The sequence below is a fragment of the Kryptolebias marmoratus genome, linkage group LG19, assembly GCF_001649575.2.
Source record: "Kryptolebias marmoratus isolate JLee-2015 linkage group LG19, ASM164957v2, whole genome shotgun sequence".
In the NCBI taxonomy this organism is placed as follows: Eukaryota; Metazoa; Chordata; class Actinopteri; order Cyprinodontiformes; family Rivulidae; genus Kryptolebias; species Kryptolebias marmoratus.
In genome coordinates, this window is record NC_051448.1 from 5,637,698 (window position 1) to 5,663,843 (window position 26,146).

The following is a 26,146-nucleotide window of genomic DNA, read 5'->3' on the forward strand; positions in this document are numbered from 1 at the left end:
GCTGCAGGGACTTTTAGCTTGATACAAACAGACCTAATGTAGTGCATTTCACTCAGCCTGGCTGCTGAAAAGACTTTATTTACTCCGTCATCACATGACAGTATAGCCTGAAGTTTTAACAAGACGACCATCCAGAGAGAGAGAGACTTCTCATTAGTGATGGGCTGGTAAAAAAAGCTCTCAGCTAATGGTACAAAAATGTCAGTCAACTACAAAAATAAAATGTGTGTTGGATAGACAGCCAGCTGGACAATGAGACCCAGAATACTCAGAATAGAGTTAATGAGAAACACATTCCATTCTCATTTGGTAGCAACTGACTGCAAGCCTGATTTATTACCAAACAGTGATTTCGAGGAATGAAAATAACTTCAGTTTTGTTGCACATCGTGGTCACTTGAAATTAAATTAATTAGGTTATGAAATGTAATTTACGCCTAATTGCTCCAAGTAACACTTTAATGGAAGGAAATACCAAAAACTGAGTCTGTGGATTTATGAATTTACATCTAATATTAATGATAATTACAGTTTTGTTTGTGTAAACTGTTTTTGACTGTGTTACCTGTCACATCTCGGTCCTGTGTAACCGGGCTGACACTGGTCACAAAGCACCTCCCCTTCTTTACCCAAGTGGCAGGTCGGGCTGAAGCTGTTTGGGTTCCCATGGTGATGTAATTGTTGTTGGCGGGATCGATAGCGTTGTCCGAGTGCAGGGAAAGGCAGGAAGGAGGAGAGGAGGAAGAGAAGACACAGGCGAGTCAAGGCCATTGTTTGTCTCCTCATGGACACATGGACATCTGTGTCCCTGCTTTTACTTCCTTGTCCCTATAGTTACGCTCACACCTACAAAACACATGCGTTTAATCTCTCCCACAAACACACACATTTACACTTTAACACACTCTTAATTCTGGAAGAGAGCGAAAACATAAATAAAGAAAAACCCTTCCTCGCCACAAACTGTTGCCTAAATGAGAACCAGAGTAAAGTGATAGTCGTTTGCCCTCGCTCTGACACCCTCCCACTTCCATAAACTATAGATAGTTCTGCTGGCTCGGGTTCCAGGCTCCAGCCTGACTCACTAGATGACTGACTGGCTCATTATGAGCCACTCAGAGTTACAGATAAGCTTGCTTGGCAAGTGCTTGTGCGGAAAACATAACAAATGCAAATTCTTTTAATAAAATGAGATATAGTTGTATAACAAATGTTATACAACTTCATCTTATTGTATGACATCAGCTGTATTTTGACTTTAAGTTAAAGTAAAACGAAAGGAGTGTTTTGTTTTTATTACCACATCTAATTTTAGCTCAAAATATGTAAACCTGACTGAGTTACAGCCCTTTTTGTGCTGGTTTTGATTAGCTGTGGTGTCCATCTTGAATTGGATTTTACACCAAAAGTTAATCAGTTGTAGAGGAACCTCCAATCATTGTTTCCTAAAGGTTTCATTAAAATCCATCCAGTGGTTCATGAGACATCATGCATACAAACAACACTGACTACAACAGTTAATGATATACATCTTGTGCAATAAATAGCACTTAGAGTAGTCTCTGCTACCACCACACCAAATCCTAGCTCAATATCTGTAAAACTGAGTGAATTACAGCCATTCTTGTGCTTTCAAATCAGTTGGCTAGACATTTTCATAGAATTAAAGTAGATAGTTGAAAAAACCTGACCAACAATATCTATTATTTTTAATAGATATTATTAGTAATCTTAACTTTTGTTGAAAGAATCTAACTTTTAAAAGAAATATATAACACCTTCAGTATTCATATCATTTCCTCTGTTAAGGATGTGTTTTATCTGGCCACATCTACCAGGTTAGAATGATTAAAAGCTCTGTGGCTGGAGAATCAACAATGAATTTATACACATTTATTGTGGGACATTATATGAATTTAAATTTAAATAATAAAACAAAACTTCTTAGCAATAAATTTATCTTGTGCATAAATAAAATATTTAAAAACTAGGCTGATTATTGCTTATTTTGTGTAAATCCTCACTCATCTTTCAATGCAGACCCTAATGAGAACATTTTATTGGGTGCTCAGTAGAGGAAACGTCTGAGCACCTTTTAAACTTGTTTAGTGAACATAAAAGACATTTAGGGTATTTTAAGGGGTTGAAAGGCGTAGCAACAAGTTATTTTTACTGCCAGGGCTGAGTGAAGGTAAAAAGAGGCAAGCAGCGAGATAGAGAGTTGTATCTTTCTTTAGCTCATAGCATTTTGGACATGGCATTTCAGGACTGCAGGAAAATTCTCAGCTGCTGCCGCCTGTGTCTTTGTGTGCAGGCCTGTGCTCATAATGATGACATCACTCAGCGTGAATGCATTTATAATTAGTTTCAGAAAATGATCAATTTTCTAGCAGAAAGGTCAAGTACGTTTCTGCTTCATTCTGACTTAAGTTGAACTTTCCTTTGCTCTTAACAACCTCCATGACCCCAGTATTTTGCCTTTTTGTGCTACTCCAACACCATAGCCACACAATATTCCCTGTAGCTGCCATGATATGGGTTTGTTCTTCATCTTTTGTTTAGAGTTTTGAATTGTTTCTTGATTTGGATTGTCCATGTGAGTTGTGTTTTTGTATTAACATATCCGCTAGCTGTCCTCAGTTGTCCCCGCTTCCACGTCCTCACTCACTTGTCTCGCATTTGTAATTAGCACGTCTGTTGTCACTTACTAGTCACCCCTCCAAGGACACGTACTCCATGGTTTTCCTCAGTCCTTAGTCAGATTCTCGTACATTCTGTTAAACTGTCATGCTGCCAATAAGTTGTTCTGCTGCCTTTTTTCACGGTTTATTTATTAAAGTCTTACTTCACCATGATTTGTCTCCTGTGTGTCTGCATCTGGATCTCCCTAAACACACCACAGTGATACTCATAACACCCTGTTTGTACCCCGGTGTGCTCCTGAAAAAAAATCTCCATTTGTAGCGTCAACCAAAGAAAAAACAAAGAAACTACTATTTCAATTTGCCATTTCCGATAAAAATTAAAATATCCCTTGCCTTTAACATAAATGCACCAATCAGGTGAGGGCAAAGAGTCAAATGTTATTCACCTTTTGTTAATGTCAACAAGAGAAGTGGTAAATTTACAATGGATATTTATCTGTCTTGACTCAATTAGGGCTTACAAAGACTTACAATGACCTTCAAAGGTCAAAAGTAGCCATTACTCCTACTACGACTAGCACCACCACACACACCAGACTGTAGAGTTTCTTTTAGGGTTTGATTAATTAAGTGAAAACTCCTGACTTTCTAGTAATCTGTATTAATGTACTGTTTTACTTTCACTCCATGACACCATCCAACCTAGAAGACTCATATGATTAAAAAAAGAAGTCCTTAACGTTCCCATGTCCATTTTATTTAGTGTCCTTTTTAATAGGTCTTTGCGTCTGTATTTGAAGTGTTTTTGGAACCCTCAGAAAATAGTTCCTGTAATCTAAGCAAGTGTAATTTCAGCTTTGACAGCACAGCAGGAGTGACTTTTCAAACAAGAGTCGGAGTATGGTGAAGAATTTTTAAATTTTCTAACGATGTGTTTGAGTATGGCTTCAGGTTTTTTAGTAGCAGTTCTGATGATTCTAATGATAATGACATTTCCTCCTACAGCGATGATACTTCTGCACATCTACTGTTCCATCTACCTGCGGTGATGATATTTCTAACATAATGTCACTACAATTATATTCCTATCTATAGTCATGATGTCTAACTTTATCAGGAAGGGAGAAAATGAAGTAAAAAAAAAAGTTAATAAAGAAAGAAACAAGGTCGTGGAGTCAGGGAGGACAGCCGGGATCACATTAACCCCAAAGGCTCCAGAACCTACTTGTTGCTGGGAATGTTGAGTGGGCAGGCACATGGCTGACAGTCCTCAGGTAACCCCCGGGTGGTGTTTCCATAGTAACCAGGGAGGCAGGTGTCACAGTGATGACCTGCCGTGTTGTGGGAGCAGTCCTGGAGGAGGCAACGAGGGAGTCAATTAACTGGAAAACAACTTCTGTTTGTGTGAATGCTGATTCAGCAGTCATCCTTGTTTGCCCATTTAATTTCTTCCACGATTTTGTTTGCAAACAACTTCCACATACTATTTTAACTATTCATATAACAAAACGATTGCCTCAATCAGGGATAGTATACTATGACTTTTAGCATTTGTAACCTTTGTCATTTTTGAATTGTTAAACTTTTTTTTTTTTACAAAAGAAATGCACTGAGGTTTCTTCAGGTCCTTCAAAAACATTTTCTAAAATCTGCTTCATCATGACATAACCATACTTGCTTTATTTGTCTCCTTTTATACAGTTTTGTTAATTTTAGCTTCATTTAAGGTTTTCCTATTTAGCTTCTAGCTCTAGTTTTGCTACCTTTAAGTTTTAGCTATGGTTTTACTAATTTTAGCATTAAGCTACAGTTTTGCTCATTTTAGCCTCTGTTCTCCTTGTTTCAGCTTTAGCAGTCCAGTTAATAAGTCCTTTTTCAACTAATTTCAGCAGGGTCGTTCAGCATTCACTGCATTTTAATAGAAAATCCAGTTTCTCTGGATCGTGTTGATGTCAGAAGATTATGAGGAGTTTAGGTGTTAATCAAAACCATCTTTCAGTTTTTAGCACAAACATGTTTTGGTAACTTGTGAAATATTTTTCTATTACAAACACTGTTCTTTTCTTTTGCATCGTTTCATTTAGTTTATCTGCTTTGCATACTTTGTAGATAATGCAGTCTGACCTGGCAGTGCACAGACGCCTGAACATAGGCAGTTAGAAGAAGAGACAAATGCTGACTGCTGAGACGCACGTTTTTTTAAGTTGTGGTAATAGCTAATGCATAAAAAATGAGCTAAGGATAGACTCCATTGGCACTATTAAGTGTAAATAATGTTTTGTTTCTAGAGGTTAGAGAAGCAAAAATCAATTGGCTCGCATGGTACAGCACTGGATTAGAATAAAGGAATACAATACTTTGATACAATTTTACAGAAACAGTACTGTTAATAATTGTCACTGTCAAAATAATTATTACTGAGAAGAATAGGCATAAGTAGCAATCTTATGGCTTTAAGGTTAAAGACTGTGCTGCATTTCATTACCGTAATGCTCCTGAACACTGGATTTTTACATTTTGAGCAAATTGAACAAATCTCTTGGCTGTTCATGTACATTCAAAATGCAAGAAAACAAAATGTAATACTAAATACATAATGATACAAAGTTAAATAAAAAAAAGATTTGCTAAAGTCTTTTGTGTGCTTCACACTCACAGTAACAATTATCTGTATTAGACTTGAAGTGTTAATGTTTTGTTTTCAACACTGTTCTTTTTTTATCTTTACCAACAAGTTGTCATTTTTAAGCTAAAATGAAATCAAAACATTGCAACTGCAATATAACGATAATTCTAAATATATAGATTCTGTCATTTAAAAAAACAATGTGGAGAACTTTTTTCTTCTGTCATCCTGACTTTACTTAATAAGGCATCAGCTTCAACCCACGCATCAGCAAAATTATTCCCTTTCTTTTTTTTTACCGCTGAATAATAACAAAAAAAAACATGCCCAAAAAGGATTAAAGCATCTTATGTCTAGGCAACAAAAGCATGCATATGTAGCATCAGGTCAAAATGGGTTCAGGGACATTATTGATAAATTAGACAATATTTTATCATTAACATTCTTGTAAATTAAATAATATGAAGTTGCTTGTTGTTGCTGGCTGCCATGAAAGGCCGGCGATCGATCATGTAATGTGTCTGTCTGTGTGTGTTCATTTGTCTTCCTGTTAGCAAAATATCTGAAGTGTGAGTAAACAGACATTTAATAATTCTAAATAAATAAAAAAGAAGATACCTAAAACACTTCTTAAGCATAACACATAAATATTAGGATGTAAACTACAAAGACTTATTGCAATTTTTTGGGGGGCACTTTGTTACCAACCTTTTTTTTTTCCATCTACAGCAACTTTTCTAGTTTCATACAATCTAATGTTAAAATGTTTATATGCCAGTGATAGTCCAAATCATTGAATTCTCAGATCAGATGACCTTACACAGCTAAAACACACACTGACACATGCCCGCCATCTTAACCTGTACCTCCGTGGCATCATTCAGTCATTCAGCTGCAGCTACAAATCACAGCTGTCAGCGAAGGTGTGTGTGGATGGGTTTGACTGTCTGCCTGTCACTGTGTATACATACGAGACAGGTGCTAGTGTGGTTGTGAGTGAGTTAACGTCAGATTGTCTATGTGTGTATCTGAGAATTCCTCCCTGACTGTCTGTTGGTTGCTTTTTTTTGGTTTTGTTTAGTTTTCTCAATGTGTGTCTCCCTTTGACACATCCGATCCTCCTCATCTATAATGAAACATAACATGGTAATACAAAACCCACAGGTCTGTGTGTGTGTGTGTGCGTGTGTGTGTTCTCTGTGTGCGCTAACAACTGTGTGTTTTAGTATGTGTGAATTTAGAGCAATGAAAACTGACAGCATTAGCCTTAGGCTGTGGGTAGACTTGGGAGTGAGTGTGTGGAGAGACACAGAAGAGGGTTAACATGTATGTGTGTGTGTGTGTATTGTGCATAAATTATGAATGAGTGCGTGTAAACAAAGAGTGTATCACCCAGCAGTTCCTCTAATGACAACTAGAGGGCAAACATGAGATAAAATGAAGCCCGGGTCATGCAACTCAAGCATTACTGAGGTTTAACAAGGATAAGTCTTCAAATAAAAACCTTCATACCGGTACAGTTTGTTCCAAAATATGGTGGAATTTTCTACCTGTAACAGTAATGCCAAGATTAAAACCAAATTTGTGCAAAAAGTGACAACTTCCTATTCTGTTTCCAAGTGTGATTTCTTCTAAATTTATAGAAAAAAAAGAGTGACTGTAATTTATAGTTTTATATGATGTTTTTGTTTGTTTTTTGTAGTATTTCTTTAGTCTGCTAACTGCTTTGTTATCACCCGCCACTGAAAGGCAAAGGTAAGTGATAATGTTTTTATTCTGTCTGTTTTTTGCCAAAATATTTTGTGAACCATTGGTCAAATTTTATTGAAACTTGCAGACAGTGACGTAAATCTACAAGTGATAAAATTTTGGAATCAGCCTTTTTCTAAATGGCTGCCACAGCCAACTGACCCTAAAAAAAACAATTAAAAGTTCATAACCAAGCCAATTCTACAGATATTGACCTGGCATGAATTGTGGCGGGTGATATGCATTCCTTCGAGAAATGATAAGCTTTTAATTTGTTAGTTTTGCTCTCTGGTCTTCCTCCACACCTTGTTTTATTTTGCCAATTATCTTTCCCACACTGTGTCAGTCATTTTTACTCAGCATAAACACTCGGTAGTTTTTTATTTTCTCTTGGTTTCTCAACTTTGCTTGTTCTTGTTAGTCTCAGTTTGAGGGCTTCTTTTTTTAAATTAGTCACTATATTTACATCTCCTGCCTGTCTTTGGACAGTCTATCTGCATTAGGGTCTTCCGTTCCACACCTCCACCGCAAGACAGTTCTGTTGTCAAACTTTATCTTTCAAATGAAACCCAACAATGAGACATACTGAACTAATTAGTAAACTTACCAGACAATGGCCTGTCACCTCGTGGCACTGCATACTGTGTCCATGGCAACGGCAAGGTTCACACACGCCATTGTACAAATGTCCGTTGACTCTCCGATAACCTGAAATGCAAACCTGAAACACGCGTCTCAACACAGTTAGAAAGACAGAAAGACAGGCAGAACTGTATTCAAATGTCTGTGATGTTGACTCGTCTTTATGATCTCATTAGCTCTTCAATGACTTTGCAATTTCTGTAAATTTTTCCCCTTGTGATTATAGAAGTTTACTGAACGAATTAAAAACAAAATTATGGTGTCAGAAATAAATGAGTAAATAAATAAATAGTCTTAGCTACACTCTGAAACTTTAATTTCACAATTAAAGCAAGTTTTAAGAAAATGTTCATGAGAGGTTTTGCAGGGGAATTGTCAATACATTTACCAAGTGTTGACACAACCAAGTTTCATTTAAAAGGACAAAATTAAAAGTATTTCATATACATTTTTTTATAATCTACCTTTTAACTGACTTTATGCTCACCTCACAAGATAATCCAGCATATCCAGAAGGACAAGTACACATTTCTACAGCTGTCGCTCTCTCTCCTTTGGCAAAGGGATTTGCTACCTGCATTGAGAATAAGTAGAGCCTACACACACACACACACATATATATTAAACAATCCTTTTGGCCTAGTGACGATCGGTCTATTTTCATAGTTTATGAGCCTAAACAAGTCAGTTTGGATAATTAGGCTTTATAAACTTTGTGCTTTTCGCTACATAAAACCATGTTTATTGTCAAAAACGTTTTCACACGTTATTGGCTCCAACCTGTAAACGGCGCTGGTTTCTGTGCTGTACGAGGCCCGCACCATCACACTCGTCACATTGGCCAGCACAGACAGGAAGTCTCTCCTGCTGATTGGTTGTCCCGTTTCTGAAAGCAGGAAGTTCTCTGGAAGAAGAACAATGCGTTTGGTGCTGGGTGAAGATGGGTACACGGGCTGGCCAAACCTCCTGTCAACAATCTTCATCCCGCCGCCCTAATAAGCAAATTAAAAAATAAAAAAGTTGGCAAAGTCTCTTTTTTTTGTTATACAATAAACTCAGAAACTGAGGCAGTCTTTTTGTTTTTTGGGGCTTTCTTTTCCTGAAAGAGTAATAATTTTCTTTCAAAACTGCTCTAAAAACAGCAGGATATAATGATGTGTCATTAAGTAATGAGCTTCAGTTTCTATTGATATTTTGAGAGTACAAAACACAAAGTGGATGAAGCTCATTTCTTGTATCTGACCATCTCTTGTTGAGAACTAATCAATAGCTGGTAGCAGCTAACACAGAGCGACAACAACCAGTGGTGCAGGAAGGGGGTATCATGTCAATAAACCAATAAAAAAAAAAAAAAACTAATTGAGTGTAAGAGGAAGTCATTTGAACAGAGAACGCAGCACTTTCATAGGAACCAGTATATAACTTAGTTTGTCATAATTTCAGCTTTGATTTTGAAGAGTCAAATAATTTACAAAAACAGAAGGACATTATAACTTTTACCAAAAGGTTTTAAAGCTGAATTCATGTTCATTCAAAAATACTCTCTCCAGTGAAATGTTAGGAAGGCGATTTTGTTCATTTATGACCTGTATTTGTGTACTGTACCTAATAAAATATATGTTAAAATATGGATTAAAAGTAATAAACAATTGGAATTACAATCAGATCTACCTAAAGTTTCAATCTGAGAAAAATAGCATGATCAACTAGCAGTAATATAATAATAAATTTAGTAATGTAATGTGTTCATCTCAAATTAATTACATGCTTTCATTGGATTTTAATTACATGAAAATAAAACTGAGTTCCCTTAGCGCCATAGTTTTACATCTTTTATGTCTATGTGGCATCCTGACAGTTCATTAGAACTTTGATCTTACCATAACAGAATAAATGAACCAAACACGAGCTCTGGAAGGGATATTCTGTTTCTTAGCCACTGTAATTTTCTTTAATTGCTCAGAAGAGGAATAGGAGACAGTATTCAGTTTCAAGTGTTTACTAGGTGATGTTGATGTGGAAGATCTGCATTTGTTACTCTCTCTATATATATATATATTTAAATAACTTATGATTGGAAATCCATTTTTTTCCCCCATTTCTAACACATAACATTGTATTTTTATTTTTTCCACTATACTGGTAAATGCTGTGTGGATAGAGACAGAGTTGGGAAAAGGAACCAGAAAACAACAGTCAAGGAGAAAAACAAGAGATTGTTATCAGCCACTTTCCCAAACTTGCAAACAAAACACAAGTGCCTTCCTGCACATCATGAGGCAATGCAAATATATATGTCCAACATCTTGACAAAGATATGCAGAGCATAAACTGTGGAGCAAAAAGAGATACAACACGAGACAAAGGGTGAAACAGACAGTGAAGAGGAGAAAGTTGGTTGACAGTGTGTGGGTGGTTCATTATTGTCATCATTTGGAGAGGCTTTTTGTTGACAACAAGACCAATGCTTGTCCTCCTCTCCTCCTCCTCCTCCCAGTCTGTCGACACTGACATGTCTTTAAATAACACAAGCGCACTGGCCTGTGACTATCCATCTTTCAATTTTCTTTCTGTTTTTCAACCTATGTTTTTCTTATGGCTTTAAATTTCTCATTTTGCTACAATTTTTGAAGTTTTTGCAGTTTTTTCCTGTTTCCATTATTACCATGTGTTTTTTCAACTGTTTGCATTTAATCATTATTGCTACACATAGTTCACCAACAATTATGTGTATAAGAAATTCAGTCTGGACACCATATTTATTTAATTTGTCAATCCATGTATGAATAGAAGTTACTTCCACAATTCTTGTATGTCACGGGTTTTCTGAGCATAGGTTCCTCTTCTTAATGTTATCAGTTATGACCTAGTCCCCCAAGGACTATTGTGAGGGGTGCCAGGGTCACCTTTGCAGAACGCTGGGTTATTGTATAACCAAAACATCCTCAGCACAAAGCCAAGCTTGTTCTGGGGCAGATTGGACTCTGCCAGGGTTGCCCCTCATCTCTGATCCTGTTTGTGGTGATCATGGACAGAATCTCAAGGTACAGTCATGGAGAGGTCTTCACTTTTGATGAATAATGTGGATCTGTTTTCAAATAATGAGTGTTCACTGGAGAGGTTTGCAGCTGAATGTGAAGTTTGTTTATTCCTTTGTCAGGGACAATGTAATTGGAACATTGCAACAGGTTAAAGTAACATATTACCCATGTGCTGAAAACAGGATTTCTAGCCGTGATCAAGCTTGAGAGCTAGATCCTTCAAATCTATCTATCTAAACCTGGGGAGTAAGCCTTTGCCTCAAGCAAATAAGTTTAAGAATCTTGGTGTCCTCTTCACAAGTAATGGCAGGATGTAATAAAAGACAGGCAAATCAAGGCCTTGTTCTAAGTGATTAGGGTGTTGCTGAGGAGACAGAGAGATCTTTGGGCTTCTCTACTTGACGTGCTACATTTTCAACCCAACATTGAATAATCCGTTATAGCTGGTTGGATAAATGGATGATTATCAATGACATGATGCATTTTTGCGCAAAATAAATCATTTATTTTAATGTGTCTTTTTGTAATTTTAGGTATTAATGGGTCAGGATATGATAGACAAGTGGCCTTAGAACAAGAAGGTTGCATACAAAGCTCTGGTTTCCTCTCACAAAAAAGTGGATGTAAGGTTAATTGGTAACTCTGTAGTTACTAGGTGTAAGTGTTGAGCGTGAGTCTACTGGACCTGACCAGATTGTACCCCACCTCTCGCCCAATGACTGCTAGAGACCAGATCGACCCTCAACATAAAAAGCAGGTAAAAAAAAAAAAAGATCAAGACATTAAATAAATCCATCTGATCCTAACTACGTTTTCAAATTGGGCAAAAATAACAGAGTGGGAAACCTAAGGTAGACCTTTTCTATTTCCATTGAAAAACACAAAACAGAAAGATAGCAGCTAAAGAAATGTAGCTCATTACAGTATATACAGGTATGGCTGCTTTTCAGAAGTTGCCAGGAATAACCTTCTCTTGCAAAACACAAACAGTGCTAAAGTTTGACATCTTACACGGGAACAGACCACAAGACTTCTTGTCTGGGCAGAGAACTCATCTGTATACCAAAATAATTTAGATTCAATTCTGAGATAATCTATGCAACACATCTGCAATCATACTTGGCTTTATTACTTTCGACACTTGCAAATTTACATCAGAATAACTATATAATAAAAGTATATAACTCTACATGAATAAAATGCTATACTCAATAAGAACCAGATGATTGTTTTTAATCATTATGTCCCGATACATAACACTAGAATTAAAAGAGGTTGCACTTTTCACCTTGCCTGTCTGTGCCTGTTTGTGTTTGGTGTGTACCACATGCTCATGCACACAATGTTGTTTAGTGATATGGGAGGCATTAACAGTTAACTAATAGTGTTGCTGCTTTGCTTATTGCTGCCATGCATCACATCTCAACCTCCTCATTATAAAGACATACAGAGAGAGGAGGTGGAAGAGTCTTCATCTGCATTTTTTATTGCTAAGTTCAGCACTTCTCTGCAAGCTAGGGCTGTTTTTGTGTCTACGTGTATGTCAGTTTTTTGTTTTTTTTTAAGATTTATTTTCTGTTTTATTTAGTGTTTTTCACCAGTGGAAAAAAAAATAATGACTTGTGGATAAAGAAAAATGATGCTGAAAACAGATATATAAGCACAACAGTGTTTTTAAGTTTTGTAAACATTAGTTCCGACGTAAACACGAGATATTCATTAAGCCTTGGTGACACTCGTCAATGCTTTCTGCAGAGCAAAATAATTTCTTGCCATTACCAGACAACTGTTCACTGCTCCTAAAAATGTTTCAAATTTTTCCTCATAAAGTTTAATGAAATAGTACTGCTTCATTAAACTTTAATTGATTTGCATATAACTCCATCCTTACCATTACATTGGTTAGCCTCTGTACTTTTTGCCTTTGTCTGCTTCTCCAAAACTCCAAAATTCACTGTAGTCAATACATCCACTAAAGATAAACACCTTACAATAATACCTCATTTAATTTGGTAATAAGCAGAATTACCTTTAAAAATACCAAGAAGTGTATTAGATATTAGTATGTCAATACTATAAAACTGGAATCAACAACAACATTTTTTCAACAGGCAGATTTTTTTCTTTCTTTTTTTTTTTTTGAGTAGACCGTTTAAAACAACAGTCTGGCCGTTTGTGCAGTGACGTTCTGTCGAATAGTTATCAACAGTTATCAGACATGACATCAGTCAAGCACAGAGTACAGAGAAAGAGGCAAAAGTCTTCATCCAAGCTATTCCAAAACCTAACCAAAACAAGGCTCTGGTGCTTTCAATTTTCATATTTATAAAACAAATCTTTCTCAAAAGCAACATACTGGTGTGTGGGGCGATCTTATTAAAATGTTCACCGTCACCGTTATATGGCTCCTATTTTTCAAAGGTGTTAAACAATTTCATTCTTTTTTTTTTGTAATTGTATTTATGAATCACAGTCATCATCAGTGCTATTGTAATCAATGTTAAATAAGGCAATACAAAAATACTAAATAAAAAAAATGATTGAGAACATTATCGATTGAAGAAAGGCACCCGTCGCAGAGGACTCACAGAAGACTGAGTTTATTTTACTTTACTTTCACTTGACTGCAGTTGCATCAGGTGCAGACATGAATTATTTCAACAGTTAACTCCTCTGCAGTGTCCTGCTCCAACTGCAAAACAAACTTCATGGAAAACTAACTTTACAGCAGTTGCTGTTGCCACTGCTAATGACTGCTCAGCTTCTTGATGCTAACTTTGTTAAGTCAGGCATATTCATGTGAACTTGTTAACCTAACCTAGCACTTCATGGTGCAGCATTTCTTTATTTTCTTAAAGTAACTTGTCAATTCAGATTTGAATTCTTACTTTTAAAGTTGGAAAATTTGGAACACTGATGATTTAAAGTGCTCAACTGCATATCGTCTCTAAAGATCTGAGTGAGCACTCGGATTGGCTAACACATTGCCTTCATTACCCCAGTCTTTGTCTACAACTCGTTCTTGTGTTGTTGATTATTTAATAAATTAACACTTCATGGTCCAGATGAGCGTCCAGGTCAGACATGGTTCTGGGACCACCAATTGACAGTCAGCGCTCAAGGATATTTGTAACTTATAACTATTTAAACCTTACCTCTATTATAAAGTCAGGCTCTGAGGTGACTCTAATGGCCGTTTGCTCCTGCTGATCTGTAGTGTAAGACACAGTGAAGACCACACTCCCTCCATAGGCTGCTAACTAAAGAGGGAAAGAAAGAAACACAGTCAGTCAGAACAATTCCCTGAACTGGCATAATTAGTCATCTTATCTGTGTGACTTGGAATCACATGCATTTGAAAATATTGGTTTGGGTTAAGTTACAGCAGCTTTTTTTTAGGATATGCTCAGCCTTCCATTAGTGCATAAATAGAAATGACATTTATCATAATTTACAGAAACTAATCAGGCTCACTTGATTGCAATGAGATTCAAAGTAAAGAGTGTTGGCATTTAACTACAGAAAGAAGATGACGACTGAAAAAAAAAGCAAAATCAACAAAAAAGCAAGAGGGAGAACAACTGGGGATTTGACAGTGATTTTACGGAAATTAAAATAGAACAGCATAATAAAAAAGGCAAATGAAAGAGAAAAGAGCAAGTTTGCGTCGACCAGACAATTTATCACACAGACTTTAAACCAAAACTACTTATGTTTGATGCCTCAAACCACAAACAATGTTAAAATCCTAAAAATCTTAACAAGGTATACATATACTACAGTCTTTGTTGACTGGTGGTATTTCTTTGCAGCGTTTCTGTTGACACCACAGAATGAGCTTGAGCTGGAGAAACGCTGCATCGGCACGATCCTGAAATTTATTATTCTGCTCCAACCTGAACAGTAATGGGTGAGGGAGTGAGATAATAATGCCACCATAAAAAAAGAGAGGAGGGGACACGCTGGAGGAAGGGGAGGGGGAGAAGAAGAAATAGTCCTTGAGAGAGTAAGTAAAGAAGTAAAAGGTAGGCATAATGCCTCTATAAACTTCTGCCATTCTACATCATTACCCTCAGTTTTTTAAGCCGGAGGAGGAAATCACCCATTTCGCAGCTGAATGAAAACACACACACACGCACGCGCACACACAAGCAAGCCTGCAGGGGTGCTTCAGTGAATGTTTTATTCTATAACACTTATTCTTGATCTATCTCAATTTGCAGATTTGGACTCCAGAGGACAGTAAAATCATAGTTTAAACCCACACTCAGCAGCCCACATGTATCTAACACTTGTGCTGCTTGACCTCCTCCTTCATTCGCTAATCTGAAGTATAACAAGACATTTAAACCTTATTATTCACTGAAACAAAATGGCAGTGTTATAAGTTATGAACTCATCAACTAGCACAAGAGATCTTTCCTGCCACAGGCCACTACAATGTACCTGTTCGCTCTGATTGTAAATAATGCTGCTACTGTTTTTGCACATTTAAAATCATATTTTGAACATTATAAGTCTTTTGCAGTTTTTAAATCATATTTTGCAGTTTTAAATTACTGTTTGCACAGTTTGAATCATGTGTGTGCACAATTTTAATATTTTTGTACAGTTGTGGATTATTTTGTTGCGTGTCTGATTATCATCCTTTCAATTTGTTATTCTATTTATGTCTGAGTCTGCAACAACATGATTTCCCAAGCTCGTATTATTAATGTACATCCATCCATCAACCTACCCACCCACCCACCCAGCCACATATCCATCCATCTGTCTATATCTATTTGTACTGGTTTTTAAGATCCTACAGTTTGAAGATTGTAAATGTTTGTTTTTGAACTAATGCAACCAAAATCTATTCAAGCATTACAATTACTCAATTCCTAAACAAAACCTAAAATGATACTTGCTAAAAAACTGCATTTAAAGGTGAATCAGATGTGGACATTTAATTTGTCTGTCAAAGTAATGTTAATTTGTCCGCCAACAATCAACTTTCTACACGTTAGAGACCCATGAAAGAATTTACATTTACATTTTTGTTAAACTACTTTTTAGATTTTTAATATATCTCCCTTTCTAACTCCTACTGAAATTCTCTGGGTGTTTATCTGCCTCCGAGTCCACAGTGATTAACAAATATACATGTCCAGACAGCAGTGCTCAACAGAAAGTTGGATGTTTTCATAGAAAGCAAATGCCTACGATATTTGGAAATCATTAAAATTCTTAGTCGAAGTATATGTGCATATGTATGTTTTTGGTGTTTTTCATCTGTCTGACAATGTTCAATATTCAATATACAATAAAAACATAATTGTTGTTGCAATAAATTCTAGGAACTTCAACTCAAAATTGCACAAACAACTCTAGATTTAACCATTAATAAGTAAAGTGTACGGTGCTTTCCTCCGTAGTTCTGCTGTAAATGCATCCTCTGAGCATTCAGCAGAACATGAGCAAAGGATGAAACAGCAAAAGCTTTTTTTTTTCTGGATGAGGCTCTAGCCTTTTAGGGCTCCTGAATTTTGCAATTTACTTTCTTTGAAACTATTGACATTTCTCAGAAAACTCATTTCTCTTGATGCCATCCACCAAAACCTGGACAGAAATCAAAGCTTTTGTCATGGCAACCAGAGCACCAAACTCTACCCCGGGGGGAGAGGAAATAAAGAAGCAAAATACAGAAAAGAGAACAAACCAATGAAACGGCGCAGCATGAGAGGAAAAATTATGTGTGGGGAGAAGGGAATTATGGGTAGTGAAAACGACTGAACAATAAACACTCAGTTGCAACAGACATTAGTCAGATCCTCATGTGAGCTCGATAAGCCTGTTATTAACTCTATTAATGGCCAAAAGAAGAAGGAGACGTAATCCTCGCTGTTCGAGGCATAATCAAGAACCTGAGTCGATCTTCATTAAAGTGAAAGCCACGTGTATCAGTTTTAGAAGTCATAAATCCTGCAGTTAGACTCAAAGGCAGAGGTAGGATGGAGCAAAAGAAACCACAATAAAATAATTTCTTAAAAAGAAAATACGAAACTAATCAGATGCTACACGCATAAATTAGTTTTCTTTCCAAAACATTTACCCTAAACGAGAGAGAAAGAAAAAAGCTTAGCTCTGGAAACAAATAAGGTAACCTTAGAGTCACTGTGGAGTAAACATGAAGAGTATAGTTATAATATTTAATTTGCTGCCTGTGCCAAGGAGTGGGTTTGTCAGAGTGAGAGGAGTGAAAATGAGTCACCATCGACCTCACTCGTCCTACAGGGTTCTGAGCAGAGCCCTGATGTAAGAACTTTACCGTAACTTTAAAACAACCAAATCCAAGTATTTTAATGCCATTCGAGCGTTAGTCCATCCTTATTCTGGTACTGTTCTGCTCTAAAGCTCAGAATTGTGTTACAGCTGATGAGAGCTGCGCTAAAAAAACACCTTAGAAATTTCTAATCCAGCACTGCTGACAATAGAGTTTATTTATTATAAAATTTATCCAAATGTGAAACTTCAGATTTTATAAAATTTGATAAAACACTGTGTTTAAGTTAAATACCTTTTTACAAGTGACAGAAACTATACCAGAAAGAAGAAATGACGTGTTAACAAGGCATCAGCGTGTTGTTAAACATTTGTGGAAGAACTTTGTTTTTTTCTAACAGCATGGCTTTGTAATATAAGAGTCCAGGTGCTGAACTGGCCTCACTGCAATCTAAAACCTCTGACCAACAGAAAATCAGTCAAAATCTGGTTGAACAGCTAGAATACTCCATCAGACAAGAATGGGACAACATTCCCCTCTAAAAACTCCAGCTGCTGCTCTCCTCAGCTCCTAGATGTTTACAGATTGTTGTTAAAAGAAGAGGAGATGCTTCACAGTGGGAAACATGACCCTGTCTCAACCTTTTGGATATTTATTGTTGCCATCAAACTCCAAATTACCTTTTTTTAAAAAAACCCAAAAATTAAACAATTGATATTTATTTTGTTCCACTGTGAATAAAATTTGCCATTAGCTTTTGTGTTTGCTTTCATTTTTTACAAAATCCAAATCTATCTGGAATTAGGGTTGTAAATAACTAAATACAGGTCCTATGCTAATGGGTCAACTGAGTCAGACACCATAAACACCTACAGAGGTTTCGAATTAAAGCCCTGATGGGTCAGAACTACTGCAGCAGCTAAAAAGGGCAAAATTATTTGAAAACTATTAAGCTTATTAACAATTTTGGTAAGGACTTCTATTTGAATACCATTTAATTTTGTCAAGTAGCATTTCTGCTGTTAGGCGATGCATAGGGTGCCACTTAAAACACAGAGGGAAGCAATATTGTTGCACTTTGAAGTGGTTGTGTGCAGGACTGTGACATGATAATTATTATCGCTGGAGGGAAACAAGAGAAGGTTAGAAGAACTGCAGCTCAGTATGCACATCTCATCCAGAAAGATGTCTAAGAGCAGCTTACTCATTTGCTTCCAGTATCTTGGAGTCAATCAATTATAGTTCTGCCTCTCCCCCAGCTCGCTGAGGTTTGAAAGTCAACCACAGCAGCCTCTTGTGTTTCAGACTTCGAGAAGCTGACACATTCAGTCGATTTAATGTAGCTGTACCTGTGAGGCTCAAACCCCTCCTAAATATGTTTGTTTAATTACGACTGAAACGAGAAGAATCTTATGAGTTTTAAATAAATGTTGAAAGTGCAGCACTGTCAGCCTTTATTGGCTTGGATTGCAGGTAATGTGTTTGATGTACTGGAAAATTTTATTTGAAATGTAAATATTTGACTGTGCAGCGAATGCATTACGGTACAAAGCTGGTCTTATACAGGCGTCAGATAGCAGCAGCTTTTTCAACGGTGACCATCAATCTAAAGGGAAGATAACCAAGTTATCGAATATTATGTATTATTACCCTGTACAGGTCCTGATTCTCTTGTTTAGTTCAGCTTTTCTGATTTTTCAGCTTGATTTACAGTAAAACTGCACTTAGAAAACAGCCCTTTTAACTTTCTGAAACAACCAGTATTAAAATAAATGCTAAACATTCATTAAAGAAATTATATCACCTGCCACCTTTCATGCAAGAGATTTAAACTGGAACTATTTTGTGCTGAGAAGGGATTTAGGTTTAGCCATTTGGGTCGAAACCTGTAAATGACAATATGGACAAGCTAATGTAATACTATGTGCTCATGCCAGATGTGTTAGCATTCAGAGAATGTGTTGAGGACTCTCAGCTACTACCACACCAAAATCTACTCAATATCTGTAAAAATGACTGAGTTAGAATCTTTTTGTGTTTGCTAAAGTTGATTAGCTGTGGGAGCCATCTTGAATTGGGTTGACTTCAATTGCTAATGAGTTTTAGATGTACATCCAGTGATTATTTCACTAAAATATGTTCAGTGGTTCATGATATATTTGACAATAGATAGACAGTGTTGTTTAAAACAGTTATCGGCAAAGTTTAAAGTAAATATATTGTGCATTGTGTAGTTCTCATGGGAGGATTCTCAGCTACCAACACACACTAAATTTGAACGTAATATCTGTACAATGAACAACAGAAAGGGAGGAAGATGTGCAAATAGAGAAATGAAAGACAAAATTTACCTCATGCAATCAACACCAAAATGAAGGCAGTGATCTTTACAAACATTTGCATCTTTTATAAACTACAAATTGCCAGTTTTGTAAAAACTGATATGTCTCTTTCAAGTGATTTTAACCGTTACTGTGAGGTATTAACTTCTAAAGTTAAGCAAAAATGGAACACTTCTTTTCCTACATTGTCTTTTTGTTGTTCTTGGTTTGCAGTTGTAGCTCATTCTTTACCGCTCCTTTTTACCACTTTCTCCTTTGTTCTGACTCTACTACACAGAAAAACGATGAGTAAAGGTTAGAAAAAGTTAAGAGTCCAGACGAAAAGTTGCAGGAGAAAGAAAATGCATCATAAGCTGAGTTGTGTGTATTTACACAGGTTTCAGCACATTTTGAGTTTCTGTCATCATCTGTCAGGAAGAAAGTTTTCTGTTCCCTCCATCTTCATCCATCATCTCCTTATCTTCCTGTTTCAATCTCTCAATACTCCGTCTGTTTCTGTCCATCTTTGTCACCTTTTTTTTCTAAATGATGAGTATTTTATGTATGTGAGGCTTTCATCTGTCGTGCCCGTGAGTCTGTTTGTAAATCAGGGTAAAGGATGCGTACAGAAAGGTTAGTATTTGACAGGCTGCTAAAAATTCTGCATCACTATGAGCAAGAAATAGTTTCTGCTCAAAGACACAAAACAACCTAAAAAAAACTTGTACTCTTACTTTAAAGGCAACAAGCAGACATTTATGCAAAAGGTAATTCCAAATAATTAAAGTTTTAACTAACATTTCTTGAAGAAATGCAGAAATCTAAACTAAACCAACGTATATTGAGAAGGGAGGAGTTGTAGCTGTTTTAGTAAACCTTAAAAATAAAATTATGTGTGCTGTAAATGACTCTCAGATACTACCACACCCAATATTAGCTCAATATCTATAAAAGTGACTGAGTTCAACAGTTTTTGTGTTGATTAATGTCGATAATTAGCCATCTTAAATTGAACTGACACCAAAAGTTAATCAGTTGTATCTATACATCCTATTATTACTTTCTGAAAGTTTCATTAAAAGTCTGTACTTTGGTTCATGAGATATTTTGTTAACAGACAGGGTTGACTCCAATAGTTAGGTCTAAAGTTTTAAGCAAAGAACTTGTGAATGAGTCAGCTACAACATCACCAAATTTTACCACAATATCTGTAAAACTAACTGAATTGCAGGCATTTATGTGTTTTCTACAGTCAGCTGAGTGTGGCAGCCATCTTGAATTGGTTTGGCTCCAAAGATTTATCATTTATAGAAGCACATCCGATGACTATTTCCTGAAAGTTTTATTAAAATTGGGCAATAATATTCATTTCCTATTTAGAATACATAAATCTGGTGCAAGCTTGAGGAAAACTACCACATGGACTTGAAAGTAGTCGCCAAAATACTTCTAAATATATAGAACACTTCATTAAAATGATGCTACACTCTCATGTGGCAACATCCGGAGGTTATTTTTAGCTGAGATACACTTGCTGCCTCTTTACTGTCAAATAAACCTGAAACACTGGATGAATATTCTTTTAACTGCACACTCTTTAATGATGATAACGACCATCCTTGTGAGCGAGCAGTCCCTGGACTGACACGGCCAATAAAATCCCCAATGAACATCGGTGGAAAACGCTTCTGGACCAACGAGCACCCTCAGAGCTGGAGCCTTCGTGGCATTAATGATACAGGAGGTCATGCAAACGGTGTGGAACATTATCACACACACATTTCTGCTCTTATAGATCCAGTGCTAGCTTGTTATTACAAGCACAGCCTGTCATTTCCAATGAAGCACACTAACATGACGGAGCCCTGTTTGTGTGTGAAAGAGTCACATCAAGTCAAAGAGCATCTATCTGTGACACGATCAGAGAATGAAGCAAGGAATTGCTTTTTCATACACTGCTCACATACTGCTTCTAGCAATCACACACACATGTATGCATGCAAATACACACACACACACACACAGTGGTAATTTGTTTGTTTCCCATGTTTGGAGGCATGCGGTTCTGCTCCGCCGTCCCTAATGCCTCCAAAACACATCATTATCTGACTTATGTAGACCTGGGAGTCTGCGTGAGTGTTACTGCGGGAGCGTACGTGTTTGGTGTGTGCATGTGTGTGAGCGCTAAGAGAAAAACAGTTGATTATCGAGTTCAACAGGCGAAACACTGTTTACCCCGAGAGACACAAAGCAAGTGAGAGAGATAGAGAAAGAGGGAGACAAGAGAGCCAGGGGGAAGTAGAGGGAGATGATTTAGGAACAGCGAGGTGAGAAATGGGAGTCCTGGAGAGACGGAGTGAAGAGTTCGAGGAGCAGGCCGATGAAAAGGAGCTGGGACAGAGGGATGGTTAGAGGGAGGGAGGGATCCAGGCTCAGACAATGAAGTGAGATGACAAGCCAGGCCTGCAGGGTGCAAAGTAATGAAATTCAGTGGTAGATCCCTCTAAGCCACGACACGCAGACAAACATCACAGTCGGTCTGTTGTTGTGGTAGGGCAACAACTTCAGAAACATGGACTGCAGCTATTTACCAGCTGGAGTGATAGAGCCCAATCGAGCCCAAAGAAAACCATGGCACAATTTCAAACGGTCGACATTAGCTGAAGCTGATCCAGAGGAGGAGGACTGGGAGGGAGGTGAACATCCCAGTGGGATATATTCTCAGACGTCCACCCGGGGGCTTTATTTTTTACATCACAAACTGGATGTGCCTTAATGATACAGCATCATAAAAGCATTTTCATGTTGGCCTGTTACTTTTATCATCAAACTGTTGAATCTTAAGAGGAATCATAATTAAAATCAAATATTTCAAGCAAAATTATTCCAGTCATTTTTTTTTTAAATCTGTGCCTAAAACTAATATTTTTACCCAAAGATGTGTTGTGATGTGACTGAGGAGTACACATCAATGTCTCCAAGTGTGTGTCTGCAACCAACCTGGTTTCCCAAGTATAAATCAGGTGCGTTCCAGTAGTAGGCGGAGCCAAGATTAGTCACAACGTCTGAGTGTCTGATGCTAAGATACAAAGGCGTCTCTCTGTGAATAGGCCACACCCTCCCTCCTGTGTCTCCAACCAGATGCCAGCCAGTCAGAGTGGTCTCCTGAAAACACAGCAATCAGGCAGAGAGAAAAGAAGTCATCTACTTTCCATTGCACACGCGGCTCTTTTACTGTAAACGGTCGTATAATTTAAGTCATTTTGCTGAAAGAGCTTTGCCAGGATTGCACACTTTTCACCATTTTCCTGCTATATTGAAAATCTGGGTTTTGAAATGGGGTCAGCTTTCAATTTCAAGTTTTTATGATGGTAAGTTTTCAGTAGCCTCAATATGTGAGGAGCTGGTGTATACACCGATTTTCAACAGAAACACACTGAATTTTGTTAATAACTCTAAATCAGTGTAGATGATTCATTCCTTTCATGTAATTCATCAGTAAATTAGGTAAATCATAACACCGTATAACAGTGTTTTCAGTCAAGAAGAACTCTACATACAAGCCAACCAAACTCAGAGAACAGGTGAAAAAAAAGCACTTGCTCTTCAGCTGTAGACTGTAGCTGTGAATGTCTGGGAGGTTTTGGCTTTTTAGTAACAACATAAGGGCTATACATGAAGCATATTCTGTTATACCGATTTGTTCAATATTTACTCTATAATACTGACAGTTTAAATGCTTCAGTTGTGTTCATTTAACAGCACATTCAACGCTGATTGTTTCATGTGTCACAAAGGTAATAAGCCATACATGTAAATGGTTTCAACAGTGCTCTTGACTTTTCTTAATGTAACTACTGTGTTTTTCACAGTTATATATTGTTTAAGGTCATTTTTGAATTAACGGACCTACATTTTGGGCATACAAATAATGAAAGTAATGATAATTTGGCCTGTGCCTAATAACCAAGGCTGAAACTGTGTTCAAAATGTTCACTCTTTACATCTTCGGAGGGTTTGCATTATGGCCTATTTCTATCGATGTAGTCTACAACGTATGCATTTTTACAGAATCTATATAGTAAATGAAAAAAAAAAAAAAATCCTGTTTAAGTTTTGAACATTACTACAAAATGGCTGACTAACTACAAGGTGCACTAACTGAACAATTTGACTTGTTTTAGCTACTCTTTACTCTTAGATTAAGAACAAATTATTCATTCAAAAGGTAAAGAAAACTTCACATAAAAGTTAATAAATTATTAATAGTTTAACTTTTTTGCTTTTCTTTATAATTAAAATGCAAATAAAATAAAATGTGAATGCCAATGTACATAATTCAATTCTGAATTAGTGCCAACATTACAAAACAATGCAAGCAGGAAACTATTAGATACAGTAAATATCTACCACCACCACTGGGTGATGTGATCCTACTGACTGATGGATCAGAGGCAGTCAAGCTGAATAATAAATACAAAAATACTGTAAAGTGTACAAAAACAGAAAAGCTCTACATTCTCCAACTTTTGTTATATTAAAATACATTTCTCATCATTGTAAACCCAAAGATTTGAAGGGATTTCAGGGAGACCTATGAATATATTTACAGTTGATCCTCATGTTTAAATAAAAGGTTGCCCAATTGCTTTCCACTGACAGCACTTTTAGGCATAAGAGTTTTAAAAACCAGGAGTTTTCATTTGATGTTCTGTACAACTAAAACCATCATCTGAGCGCCTTCTGGTCCACAGCTCAGATAAACCATATTGTTATGGAAATGTCAAGCATGTAAAATATCCACATCCGTATTTGTTGCCATTGCATCAGAATATTATTTGAATCTGAAAAACACTTGGATGTTTCAATAAATATGTAAAAATAAAGACTCCTTTATTAGTTCTGTAAATCTGCCACATGTCAGCCTCGAAGTCCAAAAACTGACACCTTTAAAAGAGGCTTGTTTCTAACTCCTGAGTGATGTGTGTGTGTGTGTGTGTATGTGTGTGTGCATGAAAGCAGCACAGACACATACGTGTCTTTGCAATTAACCTAACCTTGGCTTCCCCTTTTGAACACACACACACACACACACAGACACACACGCACACACACACTATCGGTGTCTGAATCAGAGCTGTCATCCTGTCAGCCTCTCCTCTTCCCTCCTCTCCCACCTCACCTGTCAGTTAAAAACTGTTTTCCTCTTGCTTCACCTCTCTCCTCCCTCTTGCCTCTTGTCTTGACTTTCCCTTCTCCTTTCTACTCTTGAGCTTTCTATTTTTTTCTTGGCAACACTTTCCACCTCATTATTACTCTTCTCTTTGCCCCTTACCTGCACCCGACAGCACGGAGTTATATTTTGTAAAAACCATTTCCTTGTTTCAGATTTTTCACTTATCTAAATGCCTTTTATGATTGCTGGGCTAAAATGTCTGTGCCAAATTTTGTGTTGCACTCTTTGGTTAAAGCTCTGATAAACTACTGATTAGCTTTGTTGTCAAAGCCCAACTAAACAAAAGTTTAAAAAGTTTAAATAATTATGGCAATTAGTCAAAACACAGGTCGAAGAATTGCATAACTTGTAGATCTACTGGTAACCCCATTAGACCACTAAAAGGAGCATTACATACATTCCTAAAAACACTTTTTGCTACAGATGTTTTACTAACATTATTTCCAGGGTCCAAACAGCCACCAGGTTACCCAAACAGAAACAATTTTATACCTAAAACGTTTATGTGGCAAGTTAGTTCAATTGGAAGCAATGGATCTTTTTCTTGATTTGTGCTATTATCAGATTTGCCAACATTAAAGGGAAAAAAAATTATTTTTTTCCTCAAATTTATTTAATAATGTAATGAATTCATTTATAAAATGTAAAGTGGAATTAAAATATTTACATTTTGACTGTGGAAAATTGATTGCATAATTAAGCCTAGTAAGATTTTGACTTTTATTTTTTTATTTTATTTAATTCTCTCCTTTTTGGAACGTATGAAAAGCTTAGTATTGATGCTGTTAAGACACCATGCACAACACATGAAAGCTTTTCTGGCAATGAGAAATCTAGTGTTCACAGAAAGGATAACCCATGTGCGTACAAATCCTTAGCTGCATGTTCTATAACTATGTTATTTGTGGTCATTTACAGCACAGTTTTATGACATGGGTTCAGGTTTTGTATATTAAGACATGAAAAGGGCCCAAAGACATCCGCTGCCTTTGGAACTATAAAGACCCCAATCTGCTCATTAGATGACTGAGATCATCTTCTGATCTTGGCAGAGGGACGGGATCTTCTCAGAGTATTGGACAACTTCCATTTATATATTTGGCAACTGCTGCACTCTGCTGCAGTGTCACATCTTCTTGGCTCGGAGCAACCAAACAGAGTTCTCCTTTCAACCACTTCGCTGAAGTGTGCAGTCTCCCTCAAACTTGTCTCGTGCCTCTTTTGCAACACAGTTTATTCTAAAATTAGGAGGAATATATAAAATGATGATGATACAACATGATCACAATAAAATACCAAGGAAGATTCTGTTCATTTAGACGAGCAATCGTTCTGCTCCTTCAAATCTCTAAATTGTCAAGGTTATTGAACATTCATAGTAAAATTTCGTGTCAAAGTTCAAAGTCTGACTGCACACAATCTAAAATTTTTATCTGTGTGAGCAGCTCTGCTAATTGCAGCTATTTTGCTTAATTAATCCCACTCAGTTTGGAAAATAATCTTTTTTTTTTCCAAAAGCTGGCAAGACAAAGGCAAAAAGGGCAAACAAATCAAAACATTATACAGAGCAATTTGTGTCAGAAGTCAAGCTGCCCTTATCGATGGACAGATGTTTATGGAA

At 36.8% G+C, this 26,146-nt stretch overlaps 1 protein-coding gene across 10 annotated transcripts in view; it reads right to left on the reverse strand.

The window, feature by feature from the left end:
- Positions 1 to 26,146, reverse strand: part of lama2 (laminin, alpha 2) — a 151,084-nt gene that overhangs the window by 68,670 nt on the left and 56,268 nt on the right. For all 10 annotated transcript variants that reach the window (XM_017411919.2, XM_017411918.2, XM_017411917.2 and 7 more), the window contains 7 exons: positions 22,290 to 22,454; positions 13,859 to 13,963; positions 8,443 to 8,654; positions 8,150 to 8,258; positions 7,628 to 7,741; positions 3,871 to 3,998; positions 566 to 652 (listed from right to left, as the gene is read on the reverse strand). In XM_017411919.2, coding sequence (XP_017267408.1) covers positions 566 to 652; positions 3,871 to 3,998; positions 7,628 to 7,741; positions 8,150 to 8,258; positions 8,443 to 8,654; positions 13,859 to 13,963; positions 22,290 to 22,454 — 920 coding nt within the window. The remainder of the gene's footprint in view (positions 1 to 565; positions 653 to 3,870; positions 3,999 to 7,627; positions 7,742 to 8,149; positions 8,259 to 8,442; positions 8,655 to 13,858; positions 13,964 to 22,289; positions 22,455 to 26,146) is intronic.